General features: G+C 42.6%; 1 protein-coding gene across 1 annotated transcript in view; it reads left to right on the forward strand.

Moving 5' to 3' along the window:
• CCDC38 (coiled-coil domain containing 38) overlaps window positions 1-21,869 on the forward strand; it is a 47,671-nt gene that overhangs the window by 20,737 nt on the left and 5,065 nt on the right. Inside the window, exons 6-11 of the mRNA XM_060114237.1 lie at window positions 5,908-6,065; window positions 8,194-8,283; window positions 10,489-10,546; window positions 13,651-13,720; window positions 15,238-15,389; window positions 16,675-16,810. Of these exons, the coding sequence (XP_059970220.1) occupies window positions 5,908-6,065; window positions 8,194-8,283; window positions 10,489-10,546; window positions 13,651-13,720; window positions 15,238-15,389; window positions 16,675-16,810 (664 nt within the window). The remainder of the gene's footprint in view (window positions 1-5,907; window positions 6,066-8,193; window positions 8,284-10,488; window positions 10,547-13,650; window positions 13,721-15,237; window positions 15,390-16,674; window positions 16,811-21,869) is intronic.

The following is a 21,869-nucleotide window of genomic DNA, read 5'->3' on the forward strand; positions in this document are numbered from 1 at the left end:
ACAATAATACTTAGTCTTCAGGAAGTGTCTCCCATATAGCATTTCATAAGGGCTCAACTGGAACTTACTTCTAGGGGCTACCCTTACCCTAAGCAGGGAAACTGGTAATAAGACCTTATCCCAAGTTAAGTGGATTTCTTGACATATTTCGGCAATTGTCTTTAAAGGTACAATTCATGTTTTCAGTCTTTCCCGTAGACTGAGGTCTCCATGAAGCATGTAACTTCCATGGTATTCCGAGGGTCCCAGACACCCCTTGAGTTACCTTGGCTATGAAAGCTCCTCTGTTGTCATTTAATTGAATGAAGCAACCCAAAACGAGGGATAATTTCTTTCAGTAAGGCCTCTGTTACCTTGGAAGCGTTGTCTGTCCAACGTGGAAAAGCTTCGACCCATCCTGTGAAGGTGTCCACAAATACCAGCATATATTAAAGTCTATTTGCCAGTCATTTCCTGGTTCTGTCTGTCGGGTTTGCACCACTTTTATTACTGTGGGTGGCCCGGTTTTAGTATTGTTTCTGGTGCAGATCCTGCAATTCTGTATTACCTTTTAGATGGTCCTTTGCATCTGTGGACCAACAATAAACTGTCGTAGACAATGATAGGTTGCCTCCCTCCCATGATGCATTCCTTGATGTAGATGAGTAGTGATTGTTTCCAGTAAATGAGCACTAGTCCCTATTCAGTATAAATCCAGCCTTGTTTGGTTGTTTGGTACTGATCACCCTCTAAGTCTTGAGAATCAGCATGAAATCCCCCTTACTCTGTTCTCTCTAAATCCATTTCTAAATACTGAGCTTAAACAGGAGTAAGTGGAGTGAGTGCTAGGGCCTTAGGATCTGGGTTTGGGGTTCTGGCTGCCCATTTTGTAGCCTGATCAGCCAAAATATTTCCTTTAACTGTATTAATATCAGTCTTTTGGTGGCCCGGGCAATGTACTATGGTTACTTCTTCCAGCATTATAATAGAGTCTAATAAGGCCAGTATCTCCTCTGTGTGTTTAATTTCTTCCCTTCCTGATGTTAGTAGATGTCTCTCTTTCCACATGGCCCCATGGGCATGCATGACAGAGAAGGCATACTCAGTATAAATGGTTACCTTTTTCTTAGCTCTGAGGCACAGGGCTCTTATGAGGTCCGTGAGCTCTGCCTTCTGGGCAGACGTACCTGGAGGGAGGGCTTCTGCTTCTAAGACTTCCTGAGGAGTCACTACTGTGTACCCCGCCTTCTGGAGTCCCCAGTCCACGAAGCTGCTCCCGATCATAAACATATCCATATCTGCATTTTCTAAAGGCTGATCAGTTAGGTTAGGACTGTTAGAATAGAGTTCTTCAGTCATTTGTATGGTATGAGATGCCTTATGGCATTCCACAGTGCACTTAATGGCTCACTGTCATTTCCTTTTAGAGCCTCATATAGGGGTTTGGCCATGAGTCCAAAGTTAGGAATCCAAATATTACAAAACCCAGCCATTCCTAAGAATCCTAGCAACCGCCTTCTGGTAGTGGGTACAGCTACCCTAGCTAATGCTTCCCTTCGATCCAGCAATAAGGGATGATTTCATTTTGATAACTCAAATCCAGGGTATTTTACAGTTGGTTGAGAAATTTGCGCTTTTCCCCTGGAGACTTTGTCCCCAGTCTGCCAGAAAGTTTAAAGTGAGGGTTGCATTTTGGTCTGAAGCTTCCTTAGTTTTACTAGAAGCAAAGTATAAGGATTTGGCATCACAGGATGTATGTCCCCTACAGTTTGGTTAATGGATTTCAAATTCTGTACAAAATGATAATCTCTGGCCCCGGGTTTTTGTACCAGCAGGATTGGAGGGTTATATGGGGATTGACGAGGTCCGATTAATTGGCATTTAAGAAAGGTGGTTATCAGAGGGTTTATATCTTTCTTTGAATGCCTGTTTAAAGTGTATTGCTTTAAATTTGGAGCCTTGGTGCCTGGATGGAGTTTTACTACTATTGAGTCAGGCATCTTGACTCTTCCTGGCCTTCCTGCAGCCCAAACATCCGCTCTTACCTTTTGTGGAATTTCCTCAAGGACGAGTCTCCCAGTTGTAATAGTGCAGCTCAGAGGGCGCAGGTTTGGTCTGGGAGTACTTTAGTGTCTGGTGAGAAAATCATTTAATTTTGTTAGTAGATCTTGCCCCAACAAGGAAACAGGGGTATCAGGCGTGTACAGAAAGCTGGGCTTTAAATATGTTTTTTTCCAGTTATATAGATCAGAGGTAGAAAAAGGAGGAGTGCACAGACACCAACCCCCTGGGTTGACCTTGGTCATCTAGATCGGCAGGAACTTGTCTTAAGGGATATTGCCCTGCCTGAGGCAGAGGACCACGTGGACTGAATTGAATACGCTGGCATGTACGGGGAGGGGAGTCGATCCCTTCAGACTGTCTGGTAAGGAGGGTTCGAGGGTAGGGCTGGTTGTGGCTGTAGGAGGATTGCTGGTAGAAGTCTTGGCACGCCACACAGGACTTCCCCCTTCATATGGCGGGAGGGCCACAGGGCGCCCAAGGCGGAGCCAAATGGAGTAAGTCGAGATCATCATTAGGCTCTGACTGCAGGCAAGACAGGCTTTTTCTGAGGGTCTTGCCTCTGAACCATGATGTTACATCTATTCTGCAAATTCTTATTCTGATATAAAGACCTAATTTGGTTACGCTGCTGAAAACATTGCAAAATAAGTTAGAAAAAACAGTCAAATGACTTGTACCTGCTTCCTCTTGATCTGAGGAAAGTTGATATTCACAGTGCAAGGCAGAGCTGATGGTAGGATAGCCAAGATTTCTCCATGTGGAAGTCCATCCTCTGGAGGAAAAAAAAGCCCCTTCGTGAAGCAGGAACTCTGTTGTTGGCTGACCGGGCTGCCTCCATCGTTGTGCTCCAAGTACCTTACTTCTTGGCCAGCAAAAACATGGAAGAGCCTGGAACAACTGCCGTTAGCAAACTCCTGCCGCCGCTTCCCAGCCTCCATGGATTGGGCCTGACGTCAGTCTTATCAGAGACTCGACGTCCGTGGGGTGCAATGCTGGCTGCACCTGGAAAACCCTTGAGTTCATGGGAGATGAAGGAAAGCACCAGGATTTGCCAATCTGGAGCTCAGGGCACACTTTGTTCCTTTGTAGGAAGCACCTGGGCACACTCGGGGCTTGCCCCCTCAATGACTCCACCTTAGTGCTGATTCTGAGGGGTTAGCTGGCCCCCCTGAGAATGGACGTTTGGAGAGAGTGTGCAAACAAGCAACTCATAAGTCAACAGTTAACCAGTACCCCAGGTTTCAAACCCAAGAGCCGAGAACAGTCTACGGATTGCAAACCTCTAGAAAATGGCCTTCCCTCACTCCCCTCGTCCCCACCCCACCCAGAACAGCAGACAGCCTCAAGAGGTGTGAGGGAGAAAGCAAGAGCTGTACAATTTGGGAACCAATTCCATCTCCTAGTTTGGTTTCTGGAAAGAAGCAAGCAAATGCAGTAGTGACTATTCACAACTTGGCTGTATGAATTCCTCCGAGAATCCAATGAGGAATCAAAGATGGCCAGCGTGGATGTGAGAGTTCCCTTAGGGAACACTGGAAACTTTCCAGTAGAGGTGATTGCCAAGAACTGTGGCTTGAAAGTCACGCATGCTACCAGCTGCTGAGGAAGCTGCCCAGCAGCTCCAAGACTGTAGTCAATTTGGCCAGAGGCTCCTAATAATTTTCCCCTGTGTGCTAAGGGCAGGCTTGCCTATTGCAGAGGGGCCTGTGAGAGTCCAGACTGTCTCCCTCGCCAGCTCAGAAAACTTACCTGAGGAGGAGGAGGATGAAAGAGGTGACTGTACCACCTTGAAGAAAGTGAAGTGAGGAGGCTGTCTTAGACTCCATCGGAGCTGAATTTGAGAGAGGAATTCAGGAAGATACAGGCTGAAATACCCAAGTCCTCACTTCCTTTCTGAGCATGTTGGTGTTTAATCTTCCTGGTAGACGACCAAAATATTTTTCCTCCCCAGCAGAGATCATAGAGGAGCTAATCTAGACGTCTGGGCTATTTCTAGGTGGAATGCATTCAGCCCAAGGCCTCCATGTATGTAGCCCATGGCCTTAAGCACCACCACCAATGTTTGTTCCTCCAAGCAAACTTTCCTTTTATATATAGAAAGACCTAAAAGCAGTTCAATGCTAACTCCCTGTTAGTTTGGCTCATGCAAAATAGGGTTAAAATTCTCAGTAAGGGAAAACCAAAATGTGTCCAATTATATAGAATTCCTTTAACCCAAGAACAGGGTATGTTCCTCTGGGATGGAGGATTTTCCTGCTTTACACGCCCTCATTTCTCCTTTACCCTCTCACCCCAACAAGGTAATCAGGGCTGGTTCCATTAAGAATATACCCATGTATCAATACCTTCAGGCAATCATATTAGGGACAAGTGAGGAAAAAAAAGCCTACACCTCCATAAGGCAAGGTTTCTAGTCAGGGAGCAATGTCTTTGGTCTCCTGAGTCAGAGGGTCCTCATTCATATCTGGTTTAATAAAGTTTTGCTACAGTCATACAAGAGCCAACCGCTATCAGCCAATCCTAACAAATAAAACAGTTAGACAAAGACAAACACAGATAAACAATGAAACCAAAGGCCTGGGACTCTAACCCAGGGTTTGGGACTCTAACCCCATCCTTTGAGTACCTCAGTGGCTAGAACCTTTTATATTGTCTCCCTTACTGTGGGACTCTAACCCATGATCTTAGCCTTGGGACTCTAACCCAAGGTTAGGGAATCTAACCCAACAAAAATCTCCCCAGGTTGGAGCTCTAAACTATAATCCCAACAAGGTTATTAGACAGGCACAGGTGCATTTTAATGAGCTTACTCACCCAAAAGACCTCTGATCCAAGAGTTGCTTCTTTTCTCAAAAGTGAAAGTAGCACCAAAGAAGCTGGAGTGCCAGGCTGGGGAAGCAGGAACCTGACAGGTGACCCTCTAGACAGATTCGGTCTAGGTGGCCACTCTGGATTGGTGGCAAGGCACACACTCCACTAAGGGCCACAGTGCCTCTGGCAGGCACTCAGAAAACCTATGTCCCTTTGTGGTCGCCAAAATTTTTCCAGGCAAGGGCTCGCTGTCTGACGCGCATAGAAACCAATACTATGGCACCGGCTTTTGAGAAAAGAAAGAGCTTTATTGAGAGGTTGACAGGCAAGGAGACAGATTTGAGAGCCTTGCCTCCTGTCGTCTTGCCACTCAACCTCTCAATAAAGCTCTTTCTTTTCTCAAAAGCCGGTGCCATAGTATTGGCATCTATGCACACTGGGCAGTGTGCCCTTGCCCAGTAAAACGATCATCAATCTATTCTATGTGTGCATATCCTTGGGCATGTTTTATTCAAATAACATTCCTACAGGTTTCTTTTTTATGTATATATAAATTTATTTATTTATTTATGGCTGCATTGGGTCTTCGTTGCTTCTTAGGGGCTTTCTCTAGTTGCGGTGAGTGGGGGCTACTCTTCGTTGCGGTATGCAGGCTTCTCATTGCAGTGGCTTCTCTTGTTGTGGAGCATGGGCTCTAGGCACGTGGGCTTCAGTGGTCGTGGCACATGGGCTCACCAGTTGTGGCTTGCAGGCTCTAGAGCGCAGGCTCAGTAGTTGGGGCGCACGGGCTTAGTTGCTTCGCGGCATGTGGGATCTTCCCGGACCAGGGCTTCTTAACCACTGCGCCACGAGGGATGCCGTCCTACAGGTTTCTTGCCTCTTGTCTCACATCTTACTGAAGCCCATATTTTTATGGCCATATTTACAATATTTGTTAAGCAAATTGTTATTCAAATACATGACCAAGAAAATGACTTTTGTAAAATCTTTTTAAAAAAATGAACATGCTTTCACACAGGTACATCTAATCATATCTTTATTTCTTTTGAGTAGTGAAATAGCAAAAACAGAATTCCTCCTTAAAGAGTACATGAATTACAGATTTTTTCTGCTGAAATTGTCTCCAAAACAATGGCAAATCCAGCAAGCAATGAAGAGGGTGTCAAAGAATAAAGAAAATGTGAATGTCATGCTTCCAAGTATAATGACAAGTAAGTCCCATATTCTTAAATTCAATTAAGTAAATATCCCTAATTCTAAAATATTCTGCCTCTATGTTTGTTTTTTATTAAATAGTCAGAATTTTTATTTTAAGCAGAACCTGAACAATCCCACTATCCCACTATCTCTGATATTATAAATTATTAATTGGGAAACTCAGGTTAATTTCAGATATGAAGCAATAAAAATATATACATGGAGAAATAGAAAATACTTTATTTGTAGATAGTATGATAGCATACCTACAAACCTCTCCCCAATCAAAAACCTGGGAAACAAGTTGACTTATTAAAGCATTCTATAGAGTAAGTGGACACAGAGTCAATTATACTTTATTAACCTAATATGTCAAGCTAAATAGATTAACTTTATTAATTAGAAAATATACAAGGGAATTAAATCCAAGAAAGCAATAATAACCTTAATTGTGTGACCAGGAGATTTGACAAATGAGAAATGTGTCATGTTTTTAAATAGGAAGGTTGATTTTGTAAAGCTGCCAATTTTTCTGAAATTAATTATAAGTTTTATGGAATTATAATAAAAATGTTACCAAAAAATTGGTCAGGGAGTTGGGTGTTGGGTTAGGTAGAACTTTGCATAATGATTCTGAGGTTCATCTAGAAAGAGAAACAAATACTTTTGAAGCAAGAATGTAATGGGGGGCTTCCCTGGTGGCGCAGTGGTTAAGACCCCGCCTGCCAATGCAAGGGACACAGGTTCGAGCCCTGGTCCGGGAAGATCCCACATGCCGCAGAGCAGCTAAGCCCATGCGCCACAACTATTGAGCCCACGTGCCTAGAGCCCCTGCTCTGCAACAAGAGAAGCCACTGCGATGAGAAGCCCGCGCACCGCAACAAAGAGTAACTTTCGCTCGCCGCCAACTAGAGAAAGCCCGTGCGCAGCAACGAAGACCCAACGCAGCCAAAAATAAAATAAATAAGAAAATGAATTTTTAAAAAAAGAATGTAATGGGGGTGTTGTTACTTATCCTTTAAAATGTTATATATTATCACAGAGTCTCAGAAATTAAAACTGTTGGTACTGGCATTAGGAAGCCAGCTCAATGGACCAAGAATAGATCCTATTACATGTAAGATTTCGTAAGTGATGAACCTAGGGTCGCAAATTGAAGAAGACTTATTCTTCTAGCAACTTTGGGGTAACAAGGACCAGACTTACCCTCTTGCCTGAAAAATGTATGGAACAACAGTTTTAAGACATCAGACATCAAGGAGCAAAGCAAAGTAATCCCTGAGGGAGGGGAAACAAATGAAATGAGTCCTGTGCTGGCCTCAGTGTACTGCCTGGAGAGCATTTCCAGGACACAGCATGGGGATGGGGTACTCAGCAGTCCCCATGGATTGAAAAGGCAGAGCTGGGGGTAGGGAGGACATGGTGGCTGGAGTTCCAAGAGCAGAGTACTGGAGGGGAGAGAGCCACACAGAAAGAGGGTTCTGATGATCTGCATTCTTCAGCTGAGAGCTGATCCTGAGCCTTAGGTGTGAGAGCTTTCACACTCTGAAATCTGCAAATTACAAATCAGGGAGAATCTTTTTCCCAGAGAGCCGGTTGTTAAACATTTATCAGCACACCAGGGGTGGCTGCCCTGCTCAGTTCTCTTGTGTCCCTCACTATGCTGAGTGTGATTAAATCAGATCATGTGTATAAAGTATCAAGCACAGTGATGACACTGGGTTAAACTCAATACATGATGTTTGACAAGAGAGAAAACCCATGAAAGGAAAATTGAGAAGTGTTTGCATTTGACAACTTAAGATTCAGTGCTTCTAGACTTGTCATCTAACTAGAGGATACTCAGAAAGCAGTGAGTCTCAGTCCAGAGGAGTGAATGGCTAACATTCGGATTTTAGCGGTTCTGACAGACTGATATGGGAAAGAGAGACCTCTTCAGGCCCCCCAGGTCAGTTCTCATCCATCCTGCCTGCTCCAGAGACCAGCCCTGGCCGTCTGCATAATACATTTGCTGGTTACCATGTCCCCATCTTAAATTTCTGTCCCTGGAAGTTTCCACAATAACTCTACCTTCACCCTGAAACAAAGCTGTCATTCTCAGAAGTGTTCCCCCCCACCAACCTTGTTTATTTTCTGTTCTAGAATTAAGTACAAGGAGAAGAGAGGGTAACATGGAGGAGTCCAGGAGGATATCATTTTCAGAAGACTCTTCTCTGGGAAGGGGTAGCCAAGGTAACACTGGAGCTTTGGCACTTGACTCACAAAAACAAAGCCAGAAAAGGTGCCCGTCTCAAAGTGGAGACCCAGGACTTATAAACTAACCTGGAAAACAGAGGGTAGTGTCCACATCACCCTTAATCCTGGGGAGCTAGGAGTTCTGTCTCTCTCTCTCTTGACATTATTACAAAACTCAGAGAGGTGGGCGAATGTACAGAACTGGCAGAGAAGTCAGGGGCAAAGGATCTGGCACGAGTTGTCCCTGGCTGACTAGCACATCCCCTGAGGTCCTTCCTGGCTGGACCTCCTCATTCCTCTGGTTCAGGCCTGCCTTCTGGTATTGATGGACCCATTCCCAGGGCCCAGCAAACCAGGTCAATGGCAACCAGGTGACTGCCATTGGCCAGTAACTCAGGGAAGTAACTGGGAAAACCGAGGAAGCTCTACCATGCCCATAATCAACTCCAAGAATGCCTTCAGCCTCAGCCTGCCCTGCCCTGTAGTCATTTGAGTTTGTAAACCCCCACCCTGCCCCGCCCCATGCAGGCTGACTTCTGGTGACTCCTTTTCTCCTTCATCCTGCGGTCAACCACTGGAGGTATTTAGTGGTGCAGGTAAAGCTCAACAGTGCAATCTGCCTGCCCAGAAACAACCCTGATATAAATGCACTTGGCCAGCAGATTGAGAAAGTGAGTTCCTTCAGACTGTGAGGCCAATTAGGACCCAAATTATTTAAGACCTATTACTTTGCCTGTTAGAGGATCTGGAGTAGAGTGTAGGGGAGGGGGGTGGAGGAAGTGGGTGGTAGGGTCAATGTCTTCTTCTCTTTAAAATCTTGAATATAGAGGTCACTCAGTTTAAATAACATCCCTTAACAAGACGTTTTAGTAATATGTGTTCCAGTATCAGTTTAAAAGCTTAAGATGGTAATTTATGGCGGTGGTAGAATCCACTGGTTCTTCATCCATTTTATTTTCTTCCCCCACTCACCATGTATATATTGGAGGCATACAATGTATTGGGTTCTTTTTAAGACTCTGAGTACACAAAGACCAATAGGACATAGTTCTGCACCCTGGACCTACACTATACAATACAATAGGGCAAACGATACAGCGGTGATGGTGACGGGTCTGGGAGCAAAAGCAAATAATGTGATCTATGCCTGAGGCATTTAGAACAGTCTTTTTCTATATATATACATAAATTTATTTATTTATTTATTTTTGGCTGTGTTGGGTCTTCATTGCTGCACGCAGGCTTTCTTTAGTTGCAGTGAGCGGAGGCTTCTCTTGTTGCGGAGCTCAGGCTCTAGGCATGTGGCCTTCAGTAGTTGTGGCGTGAGGGCTCAGTAGTTGTGGTGCATGGGCTCAGTAGTTGTGGCACATGGGCTTAGTTGTTCCATGGAGTGTGGGATCTTCCCGGACCAGGGATCGAACCTTTGTTCCCTGCATTGGCAGGTGGATTCTTAACCACTGTGCCACCAGGGAAGTCCCAGAAGAGTCTTTAAGAGGAGGTGATGTTTGAGCTGGATTTTGAAGAATAAGTAGGAACTTCCCAGGTAGAGGGTGGGAGAGTGGGATCTGCTGTGGTTTCAAGACAGAATAGCAGAAAGGGTGATTGAAAGTCACGAGAGCACAGGCATGAGGAAGCGTGGCCTGGCTGTGGGGGGGACCTGGGGGTCAGTGGATGCAGAGACCCAAGACCAGTTTTGCCCACTTCTCAGTTTCAGACCAGGGTCAGGCCCAGACACTGGTGTCAGGGGAATGAGTGCATGGGCCACGTGTATGGGCCTATGGTAGGTCTCTCCACAAGGTGTAATAATTGAAGTCCATCATTTTTATTTTATATATTGATCTTTTAAAATCTGTGATTAGAAATATGTATGATTAGGTAAAAATAGAACCATGGTTTATATTTCACCATTTATGTCCCTGATTTGTGACCTTTAATAGTTTTGCCATGTTTTTGACAAAATGCACCCCCCCACCCCAAACAGTACCTTTGATTTTATGCTTGGAACCAAAAGTAGTAGAATAAAAGAGCTCTATTTCCTATACGATTATTATTCTAATAATAATTTTTAAAAAGTAATGGGCATATCGGTGCAGAAAAAATGAATATCTTGTACCAAATAACAAGGACTCACTTCTAATTATGTTACTTTTTTCACTTCCACCATCACCAGTGACATGGACTTCGCCTGGACATTTTGAACAGCAAAACTGCACAAGACGACCACTCCCACCCTAGAGCAAAAGAAATCATCCTTATCAAAGTACAGTACATACTGATTAACTCTCTTGGAAACTGTGAATTTTTTTTTGAAGCAAATATTTATTTTAGCCTTTCTTTAACATATGTACCATGTATCCACACCCACCGTAACAGATGCCGGAGGTAGTGGTTCCATGTGCTCCTGAGGTGACCAAGTTCTCATAGGCCTCCCTGCACCCTTTGATGAGGGCCTACAACTGCTATTTGCAGAAACTGCCTGCACCCTGCATCCTGGGTCTTTGCCTCTCAGAATTCACTTCCCAGTTATTTGAATCCACTGCTGACTGGTGTGTTTGCAATTTTACCATGTCATTCAAAATTGCTGCAATGAGACTATAAAGCATTTTTTGTTTCTTCCCTTATTTGATTATTGACTCATTTATACTCATTATTTCATAAACTGGTAGTTCTCAACCCTAGCTACTCCAGGGGAGCTTTTAAGAAAATATATTGATGTCTAGGATGGGTACACCAGCCCCAAAGGAAGGATCTGGGCCAGCACTGTATTATCCATGACAAAAGCCAACACAGACACTGTGCTCTGAATTCCAGGGGCCCTGGGGTGACTGCACTTCTGTGGCATTTAGGAGTCACTGTTTTGTTGTGTTTTTAATTAAATTTTCATTTTGAGATAATTGTAGATTCACACGCAGTTATAAGAAAAAAATACAGAGAGGTCCCACTACGGTTTACCCAGTTTCCCCCAATAGTAACATCTTACAAAATTGTAATATAATATCACAACCAGGATATTGACATCAACAGAGTCAAGATACAATCAAATACAGAATATCATAAGGATTCTTCATGGTGATGCACACAGTAATACTCAAACGTCACTTTCATTCTCTCAGAAAGCTCACCACTCTCCTAGTTCCTTTCATTTACTCAGCATATATTTATTGAGTGCCCCGCAGGGCCAGCAATAAATAAAAGGCAGTCTCTGCCCTCCAGGAGCTTACCATCTAGTGAGGGAGACAGACAAGGAATTCATCAGTTACACTATAATGTGATAAGGCCATTGGAAGGATAAGCTCAGGGTGCCACAGGCATGCAAAGGAAGGACTCTCAGCCCAGACAAGAGGTGAGGGACTGGGAAAGCAAGGGCGGGATCAGTGAACACCCTCCAGATCAGCTGGCATCTAAGCTGCTCCTGGTGAGGAGGACGGGTCAGTGAAGACACGCTCTGGAAGAGGGAGGGGACTTCTGGGACACGGGTGACGGCATTTGGCTCTGTTCAGAATGGCTGGGCCGCGGGGTGCAAGTGGGCGAGGCTCGAGGGGTAAATAGGTATTGGATCATGAGCAGGGAAGCAGTGGTGCCATCCAAAGGAGTCTGTTTTGTTCCAAGTGCCCTGGGGAGCCACTGAAGGTTTCAGCAAGTGTGTGAGAGACCCAATCAGATCTGCATTTTAGAAAACTGGATATGGTGGTATTTTAGAGAATAAAATGGACAGGGATGAAACTCCTAAATGGACAGGCCAGTTAGGAGCCTGTTGTCACAGTTCATCAAGTGAGAGATAATGGACTGCCTCAACCAGACAGTGGCAGCAGGAACAAAGAAGGAAAGGCTGTGGGACACATCAGGGAAGTGGTATTGACAGGCTTCCCCTACACTTTGGGGGAAGTGTGAGGAAAAGAGAGTGGCCACAGATAACTCCCAGATTTCTAGTGTGGCAACCGGGTGTATGATGTTGTCATTCAGTGATATTGGGAACACAGTAAGGGGAGCAGGGCTGGGAGGAGGATAAGGAGTGTGATTTTGGATGTGTCTGTTTGAGCTCCGCAGGGGACACCTAAGTGGATATTGGTGTCCAGTTAGAGGCTGGCCATTGAAGTCCAGAGCTCAAGAGGAGGAGAGAGAGATGTGAGGGTCAGTATACTAGCAGTGGTTGAATCTGTGAGAGAGGATGAGATCAGCCCAAAAGAATGGTTAGAAGGAGAGGCAAGAAGGCTGAGGAACCACAGACCCAAAGAAAAGGAACCCCAAAAGGTAGAAGAGTATCAGAGAGGTGGGAGAAGATTGATTAGAAAATGCTATCACTGAGTCCAAGAAGAGTGGCATGGACAGTAGTACCAAATGCTCTCTCAGGGGATGTTTCCCAAATATTCATTTACTTCTATGGCCCTTTCTCAGTTTTCCTACACCTTATTTCCCATTGCCTAACGGCAGCTCCAGGTAGGTTATTCTGTCCCCTCAAACTCAACATGAACAAAGCAGATCCTAATCTTGTTCTTATCCCATCCTTTAACCGTTTTCCTTCCTGTTAGTGCAACCTCCATTACTCCAGGCTCACAAACTACAAGCCTTGGAGTCATCTTTGTCTCTTCTGTTTTGGCCCCAGTAGCTCTTTCTATTCTTGGTTCCCATGAATTCTTTCTTTCATGCATCTCTAGATTCTTCTCCCAAGCCCCACCCATTTACTCACTTTCCCCATCATCACTACCCTCTACTTGAAAGTGTTACTCACCTCGATCACACCAACAGCCGCCTTACTCTCTCCTTAGTCCCTGCCCCTTTTAATATTCCAATCATTTTCAATTTATCCTTCTTAAAGGATTTTTCCAGAGCCACCTTGCAAGCCATATAATTATTCTTTAAGGATGTACCTCATCACCCGCCCCCACAACCAACATTTCCTCAGCCTGATCAGAAGATATTTTAAAAGGTAAAATCTACTCTTTAAAAGACAAATATTGTGTTACTTGGAACACACATTTTGTTTTGAGCACTAGAGCACATGTTTAGTTTCTCAAGAAGACTGCCTTAAAAAGGACAAAGCAGATGTAGCAATGTAGATTGGGTTTTTTTAAATTTTTTTAAAATTTGAAATTTTATAGATGCACCTCAAATAATTGGTATCATGTGGCATGGCCCTTCCTTGTGGTCTGTTTGCATATGTCACCCTTGTCTGGGACTAAATCTGATTTTCTTTTGCATATTCATGGAATCCATGGATTCCTGCAATCAGCAATTCTCTAAAAGGCTAAATAGGCTATTGAAAAGAACTATGTTACAGTTAGGTTCCAAAGACAATTTAGAAATGAAAGCAAATCTGTTGCAGAAAGTGGCTCAGAAATCAGGCATTTTCTTTTTCTTTTACAGCCGAGCTGAAAGTACCAGTTCAGAAGACAGTTTGGAATTCTTTTTAGATGATGATATGGACTATGATCTGGTAACCAGATTATCTTTCTTGATTTAAAAATTGTGTTTGGTGAAAAGTATAGATGCTCATTTCTTCTTTTGAAATTAAAATGTCCTATTCCAAATATTCCACAACTTTCCAGAAGAAAATATGATTTTGATACTGTTCACCAGTTATATACAGTTCATCTTTGTCATCAGACATTTAATGAAAAATAAATGTCAGGACTTCCCTGGCGGTCCAGTGGTTAAGACTCCGTGCTTCTACTGCAGGGGGCATGGGTTCCATCCCTGGTCAGGGAACTAAGATCCCGCATGCTACACGGTGTGGCCAAAAGATAAAAAAAAAATTAAAAATAAATAAATAAAGGTCTATAAGAAGGTAACAATTTAGGAGATATACATTATCTACAATCTTCCTGTAAAAATAACCACCTTCTGACTGTTTATCATTTTATTGGGGCTAAAGGTATACTGGGTAGCTGGACTGTGAGATAAGTTGACCTTCAACAAAACAGCCCTGTATGGCTACAACCCTGACTTTGAGCTAATCCCACCCTAAATACAACCACAGAAACTCAAAACGAATGAAAACCACTTGAAAACACCATCCATGTATTATGTATAACATACCTTATCCAAGTCTTTTTTTTTAATTGTAGAAAAAACATAATTTACCATCTTAACCATTTTTAAGTGTATGGTACTGTAGTGTTAGCTATAAGCACACTGATGTGTAACAGACCTCTAGAACTTTTTCACCTTGCAAAACTGAAACTATACACCAATTGAACAACTCCCCTATGCCCACTCCCTCTAGCCCCGGGCAACCACATTCTACTTTACATTTCTAAGAGTTTGATTACTTTATATACCTCGTAAAAGTGGAATCATGCAGTATTTGTCTTTTCACGACTGGCTTATTTCGTTTAGTCTCATGTCCTCATGTCTTCCAGGTTTATCCATATTGTAGCAAATGACAGGATTTCCTTCTTTTTTAAGGCTGAATGGATATACCACATCTTCTTTACCCATCCATCCGTCTATGGACATTTAGGTTACTTCCACCTCTTGGCTACAGTAAACAGGATGAACATGGGTGTGCAAATATCCAAGTCATCTTGCTAATAATTAAATTTACTTAAAGTAGTATAAACTTACACTTAAAATTTTGGAACATAGAAAATCACTAACATGTGGGGAGGAAACGACCTCCACTTGGCCTCCTGTCCTTCTCGTGCTTCTGTTCCTCTCCCCTTGCCTTTCCCTTTCTCCTGCCCTTGCCTCCTCCTCTGCTGCATCCCTTCTTCCTTCTCTTTTCCTCACCCTCTTCCTTTTCCCCTTCTCTAGTAACCTTCATCTCCCCCCAACACCCAAAGTGCTCTCTTCCTGAAGGCCAGCTCTCACGTGGAAATAGGCTCCTCTGTCACTCTCTGCCCGTGTCTCCCTCATAATCAGAACGGTATTCCTTTACCCCACTGTTTTTTCCACATGTACACAGGGAGCATGTTTTTAAGCGAATTATATTCTTCATGATTGATTGATTAGGAGCCAGAACTTTATTTCAAAGAACCCGAAGAGTTACTTCAGGTCCTCACAGAGCTGGAAGAACAGAATCTTACTTTGGTACAATACTCCCAAGATGTAGATGAAAATCTTGAAGATGTAAATAAAAGAGAAAAACTTATACAGGATAAAATGTAAGTCATTCAAAACAAGTAGACTTATTCTATTAACCGATTTCTAACCAGAGATAAAGTCCAACTCATTTATGTATGGCCCTTCCTTGTGGTCTCTCTGGATTTAGGATGGGATTTTTATTAATAGTTTACACTGAAGAGTGGAAAAGGTAGAAGTTCTATTTACACAGAATAGACTGGCTTTAGTTTAATTTTAGTCCCTACTTTCACTTGTCAAAATATTTTCCTAGCTAGCAATAATAAAAGACAATTTAAAAGATTAAAAAGAATTGAAATGTCACCTACTCCCTTAATTTTTGTTCAATACAGTTTTATGCTATCATCTGGCTAATCAATTCATGCTTTGGATAATGCTAATAGATGCATTTTCCTTGGCTGTGACTCTCAGCAAAAGTTTTTTTTGTGTGTGACTTAAATATTATATTTTATAATGTACATATTGATATATCAGGGCTATTATAAAAAAGGATTTCTGTTGGGAACGAGGCTGGATTTGATGACTCACAAAATTCCTTTCTACTCTAAAATTTTATATGATCACAATTTTGGAAAATAGCTTCAAGTTGCAGAGAATAGATCTTTATATCTACTCATTCTAAAAATGTGTAGAACCTTTTTTGGGAAGAGTCTTCTGGATCAGAAGACAGCAATCTTTTTAAATAGTTAAAAGTCAAACTACATTGAACTTCGGAACATATTAACTTGTTCATAAGTTAAGAACCTAAAACCATAATCTCATAACCACCCAGTAGACTACTGTATCCTTTTAATCCTTGTCTCCTCTCTCCCAGTCCTCAGGGGCCCCCACCCTGACAATATGATTTGAGGGGATTGGGTGGGTATGGTTGGGCAGGAAAAGGGGATCTATATCAGAATCTCTAAGTGAGTAGTCAGGAGTCTGTACTTTACCCAGTGGCTCCTCAGATATTCTGATTATCAGCCAGGTTTGAGAACAGTGACATACTAGGTCACACAGTTTGGGCTCCCGATACCTCAGCTCTGCTGCTTTCTATTTGGGGGACTCGGGGGAACCACAGAAGTAGGGGTGGGGTGAGAAAAATGCTTCCTGATGGAAGTTAAAAAGCATCTGTGCATTTATTTTTCTCACTTTAACCTGAAAAGTTGCATGTACTTTGTCAATGTCTTAAAATATAAACTTGTATTTGGCTTGCTAGACATAGGATGTTGACACATGATCTGGAGGGAGTGCTGAAGCTCCTGACTGATGGCTTATTTCACTAAACCACAAATTACAGACAAGGGTCTCTTTCTTCTTTTGCAATAGAAATGCCAACATAGAGTTTCTTTTGGAACACAAGGAAATGCTTAAGGCTAACTGTGTAAGAGAAGAGGAAAAAGCAGCAGAACTGGAATTAAGGTCCAGGCTATTTAGTTTTGGAGAATTTAATTCAGATGCTCAGGTAATCATTCTTTGCCTGTAGTAATTTTATTTTGGCTCATGATAATAATCTGCATTCCCTGTGTATTAAGCATTGGAATAGGGGAATTAAAGCAAACCACAAGTCCCAGGTTGATGGTAGAGCCCGGAAAGCAGCTTGGAATTAATTACCTTGTCAATATGTAATAGCTTATTTACACAGTAGATAGAAAGCATTCAAATTGGCATTGAAGTTCTCTTAAAATGTTACAAAGTATAATGCTGAGATTTCCCCGCCTATAAATACATTTCTTTCAGTCAGTATACATATTACCACACATATGAAGTAGTACACTACCTGTGATCATTTTGGTATTAATTTGAGGGGCAAATAATTAACAGAGCAATCACTGAATCAGCACTGAAAGGAATTATCTTCCCAACGGTGAGCTTGTAATAGATTGTGGCCTCTTTCGGGTCTGCACAGATCCACGTGTGCTTATCTGTTTGCGTGCCGGTTTCCCCCAGCTCCATGCAAACCCCAGGGTAGGGATTGTCTTACCCTATCTAGTCAGCTAAGTTTACTGTCCTCATAAAGTAAGTGCTCAATAAATGTTTGTTCAATGAATGATTAGGTTAGTTTTAAGACCCATAACAAACTCCAGCTAACATTGGTTTTCTTGTAAAAATCTCCAATGAATAAAATTCAAAACTCATATGTGAGACTAATATCACAATTATAGTTATGAACTTGATTTTCAAACAGAGGTAGATTTAAGGGGACTCTATCAGAAGATGACTGTGCTCCCTTGCCCATAGGTGGGCAGGGTTATAAAAGACAAACCTGTTTATGGCTCCTTCACAGCCCACATTTCCTAGGGTGGCATAACACCCAGAGATAGGAGGGGATAGGACTGTGCACTGCCAGAGCAGGAAGTGTGATGACAGCCACCTCTCAGTTCTTCAATGCTGGGTTTTTTTTTAAACCTTTTTTTAAATTGTGGTAAAATATACATAAAATAAAATTTACAATTTAACCATTTTAAGCGTACAATTCAGTGGCATTAAGTATATTTGCAATATTGCATAAGCATCACCATTATCTATTTACAGAATTTTTCATCATCCCAAACAGAAACTCTGTACCCATGAAACAATAATTCCCCATTCCCCCACCTTCCAGCTTCTGGTAACCTCTGTTCTATTTTCTGTCTCTATAAAGTTGCCTCATATATATGGAAGCATACAGTATCTGGACCTCTGTTTATGGCTTATTTCACTTAGCATGTTTTCAAGGTTCATCCATGCTGTAGCATGCGTCAGAATTTCATTCCTTTTTACAGCCAAATAATATTCCGCTGTATTTTTATACCACAATTTATCTATCCATTCATCTGTTGACAGACACTTGGGTTGTTTCCACCCTTCAATTCTGTTTTAAATAATTCCGAAACTGATTAACATGAAAAATGTCAGGTAAATATCAGTGGTATCTCCCCGTGCCCTCCACCAAGCCCCTTTCATCCATTTAGGGTGGCTATGAAAAAAAGTGGCATTTCAATACTCAAACTTTGAAGCAACCAGAGCCCTAAATGGAGAAGATAGAATCGATCTGAAAATTACTTTTTTAAAGACTATGACATTTGGGTCACAAGTGTAATTTTGGCATCCGTGTATATTATATACTCTGGGAAAATGGAGCTAATAATTCACAGTGTCTCCCACAAATGTGACATGTTGGGGCAGAGAAGCAAAGGCAGAACAGGACAATTGGCAGGGAAAGTATTCTTTTCTAAGACTTTTCCAGCTTCCCCACTCCCGTTCTGTTCATATGTTGAAATGTGCAAAACATAATCCTTTATGAGTGAATCAGCATAGCTGTGTCTAATTTTGATACTCATAAATTATCATAGGTATTTTGGAGCTATGAGTATTTTATTCTTTCAAAATTTCCACACTCTTAACTGTACTTAATCCCCTAAAAACATTTTTCCTTGATTCAATATTTTACTTTTAAAATAAAATTTTAAACTCAACTATAATGTAATATTGAAAAGTGCACAGATCCTAAGTGTATCTCTCAAGGAATTTCCTCAAGGTGAACACACCATTACCACCCCCAGAAGCCTCCTGCATGCCCCGTTCCAGTCTCTACCATACACCCAAGATGACCACTATCTTGACTTCTCTCACCATCGATGAGCTTTCATGTTTTTGAACTTTATATAAATGGAATCATGTAATATGTCCAGCTTGTCTGGTTTCTTTCTCTCAGCATTATGTTGGTGAGATTCAGACATATTGTTTTGTGCAGTTGTTTGTTTATCGAACATGAAATGGAATATAAGCTATTCCGTTGTTCAATTTGCAGAACATCCTCATCTCTCGTTTTATTGTTCTTGGGCACAGGGAGCTAATCAAGTTCAGTTGCACAGTCAGCACTCAGCAGAAGATAACATGGAGTAGAATTACAGAATCCTTGAGCTGGAAAGGACTTTAAAGGTCATCTAGACATCTACCCCCTCGCCTATCCAGTTGTGATACAACTATTTCTCCTAAACATTGCTCTGGTCAGATCACTTCTCATTCACTGCTGAAGGCATCCAGAGTTCGTATCCAGTATTCAGCCTTTCACGGTCCTGTCACGATCCTGTCCCGCTACTCAGCAGGAAGCAGCAGCTCCTCCCACTTCTTGCAGCCTCTTGGCTACCCCACCTCCGAGGTGCTCTGGGCTGGGCCCGCCATCTGGTGGCAGCTCCAGGGATGGACTGATACTTTACTTCTCTGTCATCTGTAGGCCTGTGCCTTGAGCTCCCTTTTTCCTTGTCCTTCTGCTCTGTTGGGCCAGGCCCTCAATCTCTTTTTCATACATGAGTATTTTCTTTAACCTCATTCCCCAATCCTACTTCTTACACTGTTCTTGTTATCTTAATAAAAATCTCTCCTCGTCTTTTCCTCTCCTGTTTGACAGGCAGAACTTAAAAAGAAAATAAGACATGCTGAGGGCCTCCCTGGTGGCGCAGTGGTTGAGAGTCCGCCTGCCGATGCAGGGGATACGGGTTCGTGCCCCGGTCTGGGAGGATCCCATATGCCGCGGAGCGGCTGGGCCCGTGAGCCATGGCCGCTGAGCCTGCGCGTCCGGAGCCTGTGCTCTGCAACGGGAGAGGCCACAACAGTGAGAGGCCCGCGTACAGCAAAAAAAAAAAAAAAAAAAAAAAGACATGCTGAAAGGTCGCTGCCCATCCATCTCTAAAGTTCTAAGTGTTCAAGAGGTTTCCCTACAAAACTTCCATCAACTACTAATCATTCTCATATTAAAGATGTTTTCTCAGAATATATATATATATATATATTTTTTTTTTTTTTTTTTTTTTTTGCGGTACGTGGGCCTCTCACTGTTGTGGCCTCTCCCGTTGCGGAGCACAGGCTCCGAACACGCAGGCTCAGTGGCCATGGCTCATGGGCCCAGCTGCTCCGTGGCATGTGGGATCTTCCCGGACCGGGGCACGAACCCATGTCCCCTGCATCGGCAGGCGGACTCTCACCCACTGCGCCACCAGGGAAGCCCAGAATATATATTTTTAATGACCCACACTGCAGTAATTTTTTTTATCCAAGTACAATATTTTAGCCCCTTGATGAGTTACTTATACTTTTTTCCTTTTATATTTTTCTATATATCTAAAGTTTCTAAAAGGAATGTGTTAATATAAATAGGGAATACAATAAATGTTATTTAGAAAGGGAAAGAAAAAAAGAAGCTTTATGGCAAATAGGACTTTTGCTCTTTTTTACTTTTTCCTTTTACATTATTTTGTCTTTCTCCAAATTTCCTAGAAGCATGTTTTAAATATAAATAGGGAATACAGTAAGTGTTACTTCAGAAGAAAAACGGGGGACTTTATGGCAAACAGGACCATCAGAAAGCTTGTTGAACTAGGAGGTGGGACAGACAAGCTGTCTGAAGTAAACTACTGGTAACAGATCTTGACTTGTACGTAAGTGTTGGTGGCTCTGGAATGAGTCTGTGGTTTCAGGAGGGGTCTCCCATGGCTCCTGGAGCTACATCTGTCTTGAGTATTATTTGTCCTTGGCTTTATGGTGATTCTCATCTTCCTGAGCAGAAGCAGGAATGGGGGCAGGATGCTACCTGGAGAACGATTTACTTTGCCCAGAAGTTTACTGAGGTCCTTTTATCCACGAATGCCGGGTACACAGTGGAGAGACAGAAAGAGTTTCCTTACGGTCCCGAAACATGTTACCTACAAGCTCGAGCACCTCTACCAACAGCTAAAACGGCACAGTGGCCAGGTACAGGGATCAGCAAGGTTTGGCCTAGGCCTCTGCTTAGAGTACTACAATGGCTTCCCAGTGGAGAGAATGAAAACTCCTCAGAAGGTTTTATAGGCCAGCTTAGGAATCTGTTTGCTTGTAACTTTTTTTTTCCTCTTAGAGAATGCATTCATTTATTCAGCAAACATTTATTAAGTGCAGTTATGTGCAAGGTGCTGCTTTAGATATAAGTGTAAAAATAAGAAATAGCTCCTGCCTTCCAGGTGCTTACAGTCTAGGAGGGGAGATAAGGCATGTATGCAAATAACTATCATACAGGATTATAGTTTTAGCAAATAGAATAGTAAGTGCAAAAAAGGGAGCACACACTGTGCTGCTAGGAAATGCATTAGAGTGGGGAAAAAAAGGATTTAAAATGTTTATGTAGTGTCTACTTGAATGGGAATGATACACAAAAAAATTCAAGCAAAAAGACAATCTGTCCTATTAAGTTACTTTTTATACCTAGACTGAAATATTTTTAAAGAAAATAATCCAAGGTGTTACTATAGTAATGATCTGACTATAAATTATAATATAAATTCAATGCTGCATTTTCTCACTGTTCTATGTTGTATTAAAGTTTTTCTTTAAAAAAAAGGAAATATTTAGGGCTTCCCTGGTGGTGCAGTGGTTGAGAGTCCGCCTGCTGATGCAGGGGACACGGGTTCGTGCCCCAGTCCGGGAAGATCCTACGTGCCACGGAGCGGCTGGGCCCATGAGCCATGGCCGCTGAGCCTGTGCGTCCGGAGCCTGTGCTCCACAGCGGG

Source organism: Mesoplodon densirostris, chromosome 11 (assembly GCF_025265405.1).
Source record: "Mesoplodon densirostris isolate mMesDen1 chromosome 11, mMesDen1 primary haplotype, whole genome shotgun sequence".
Classification (NCBI taxonomy): domain Eukaryota; kingdom Metazoa; phylum Chordata; class Mammalia; order Artiodactyla; family Ziphiidae; genus Mesoplodon; species Mesoplodon densirostris.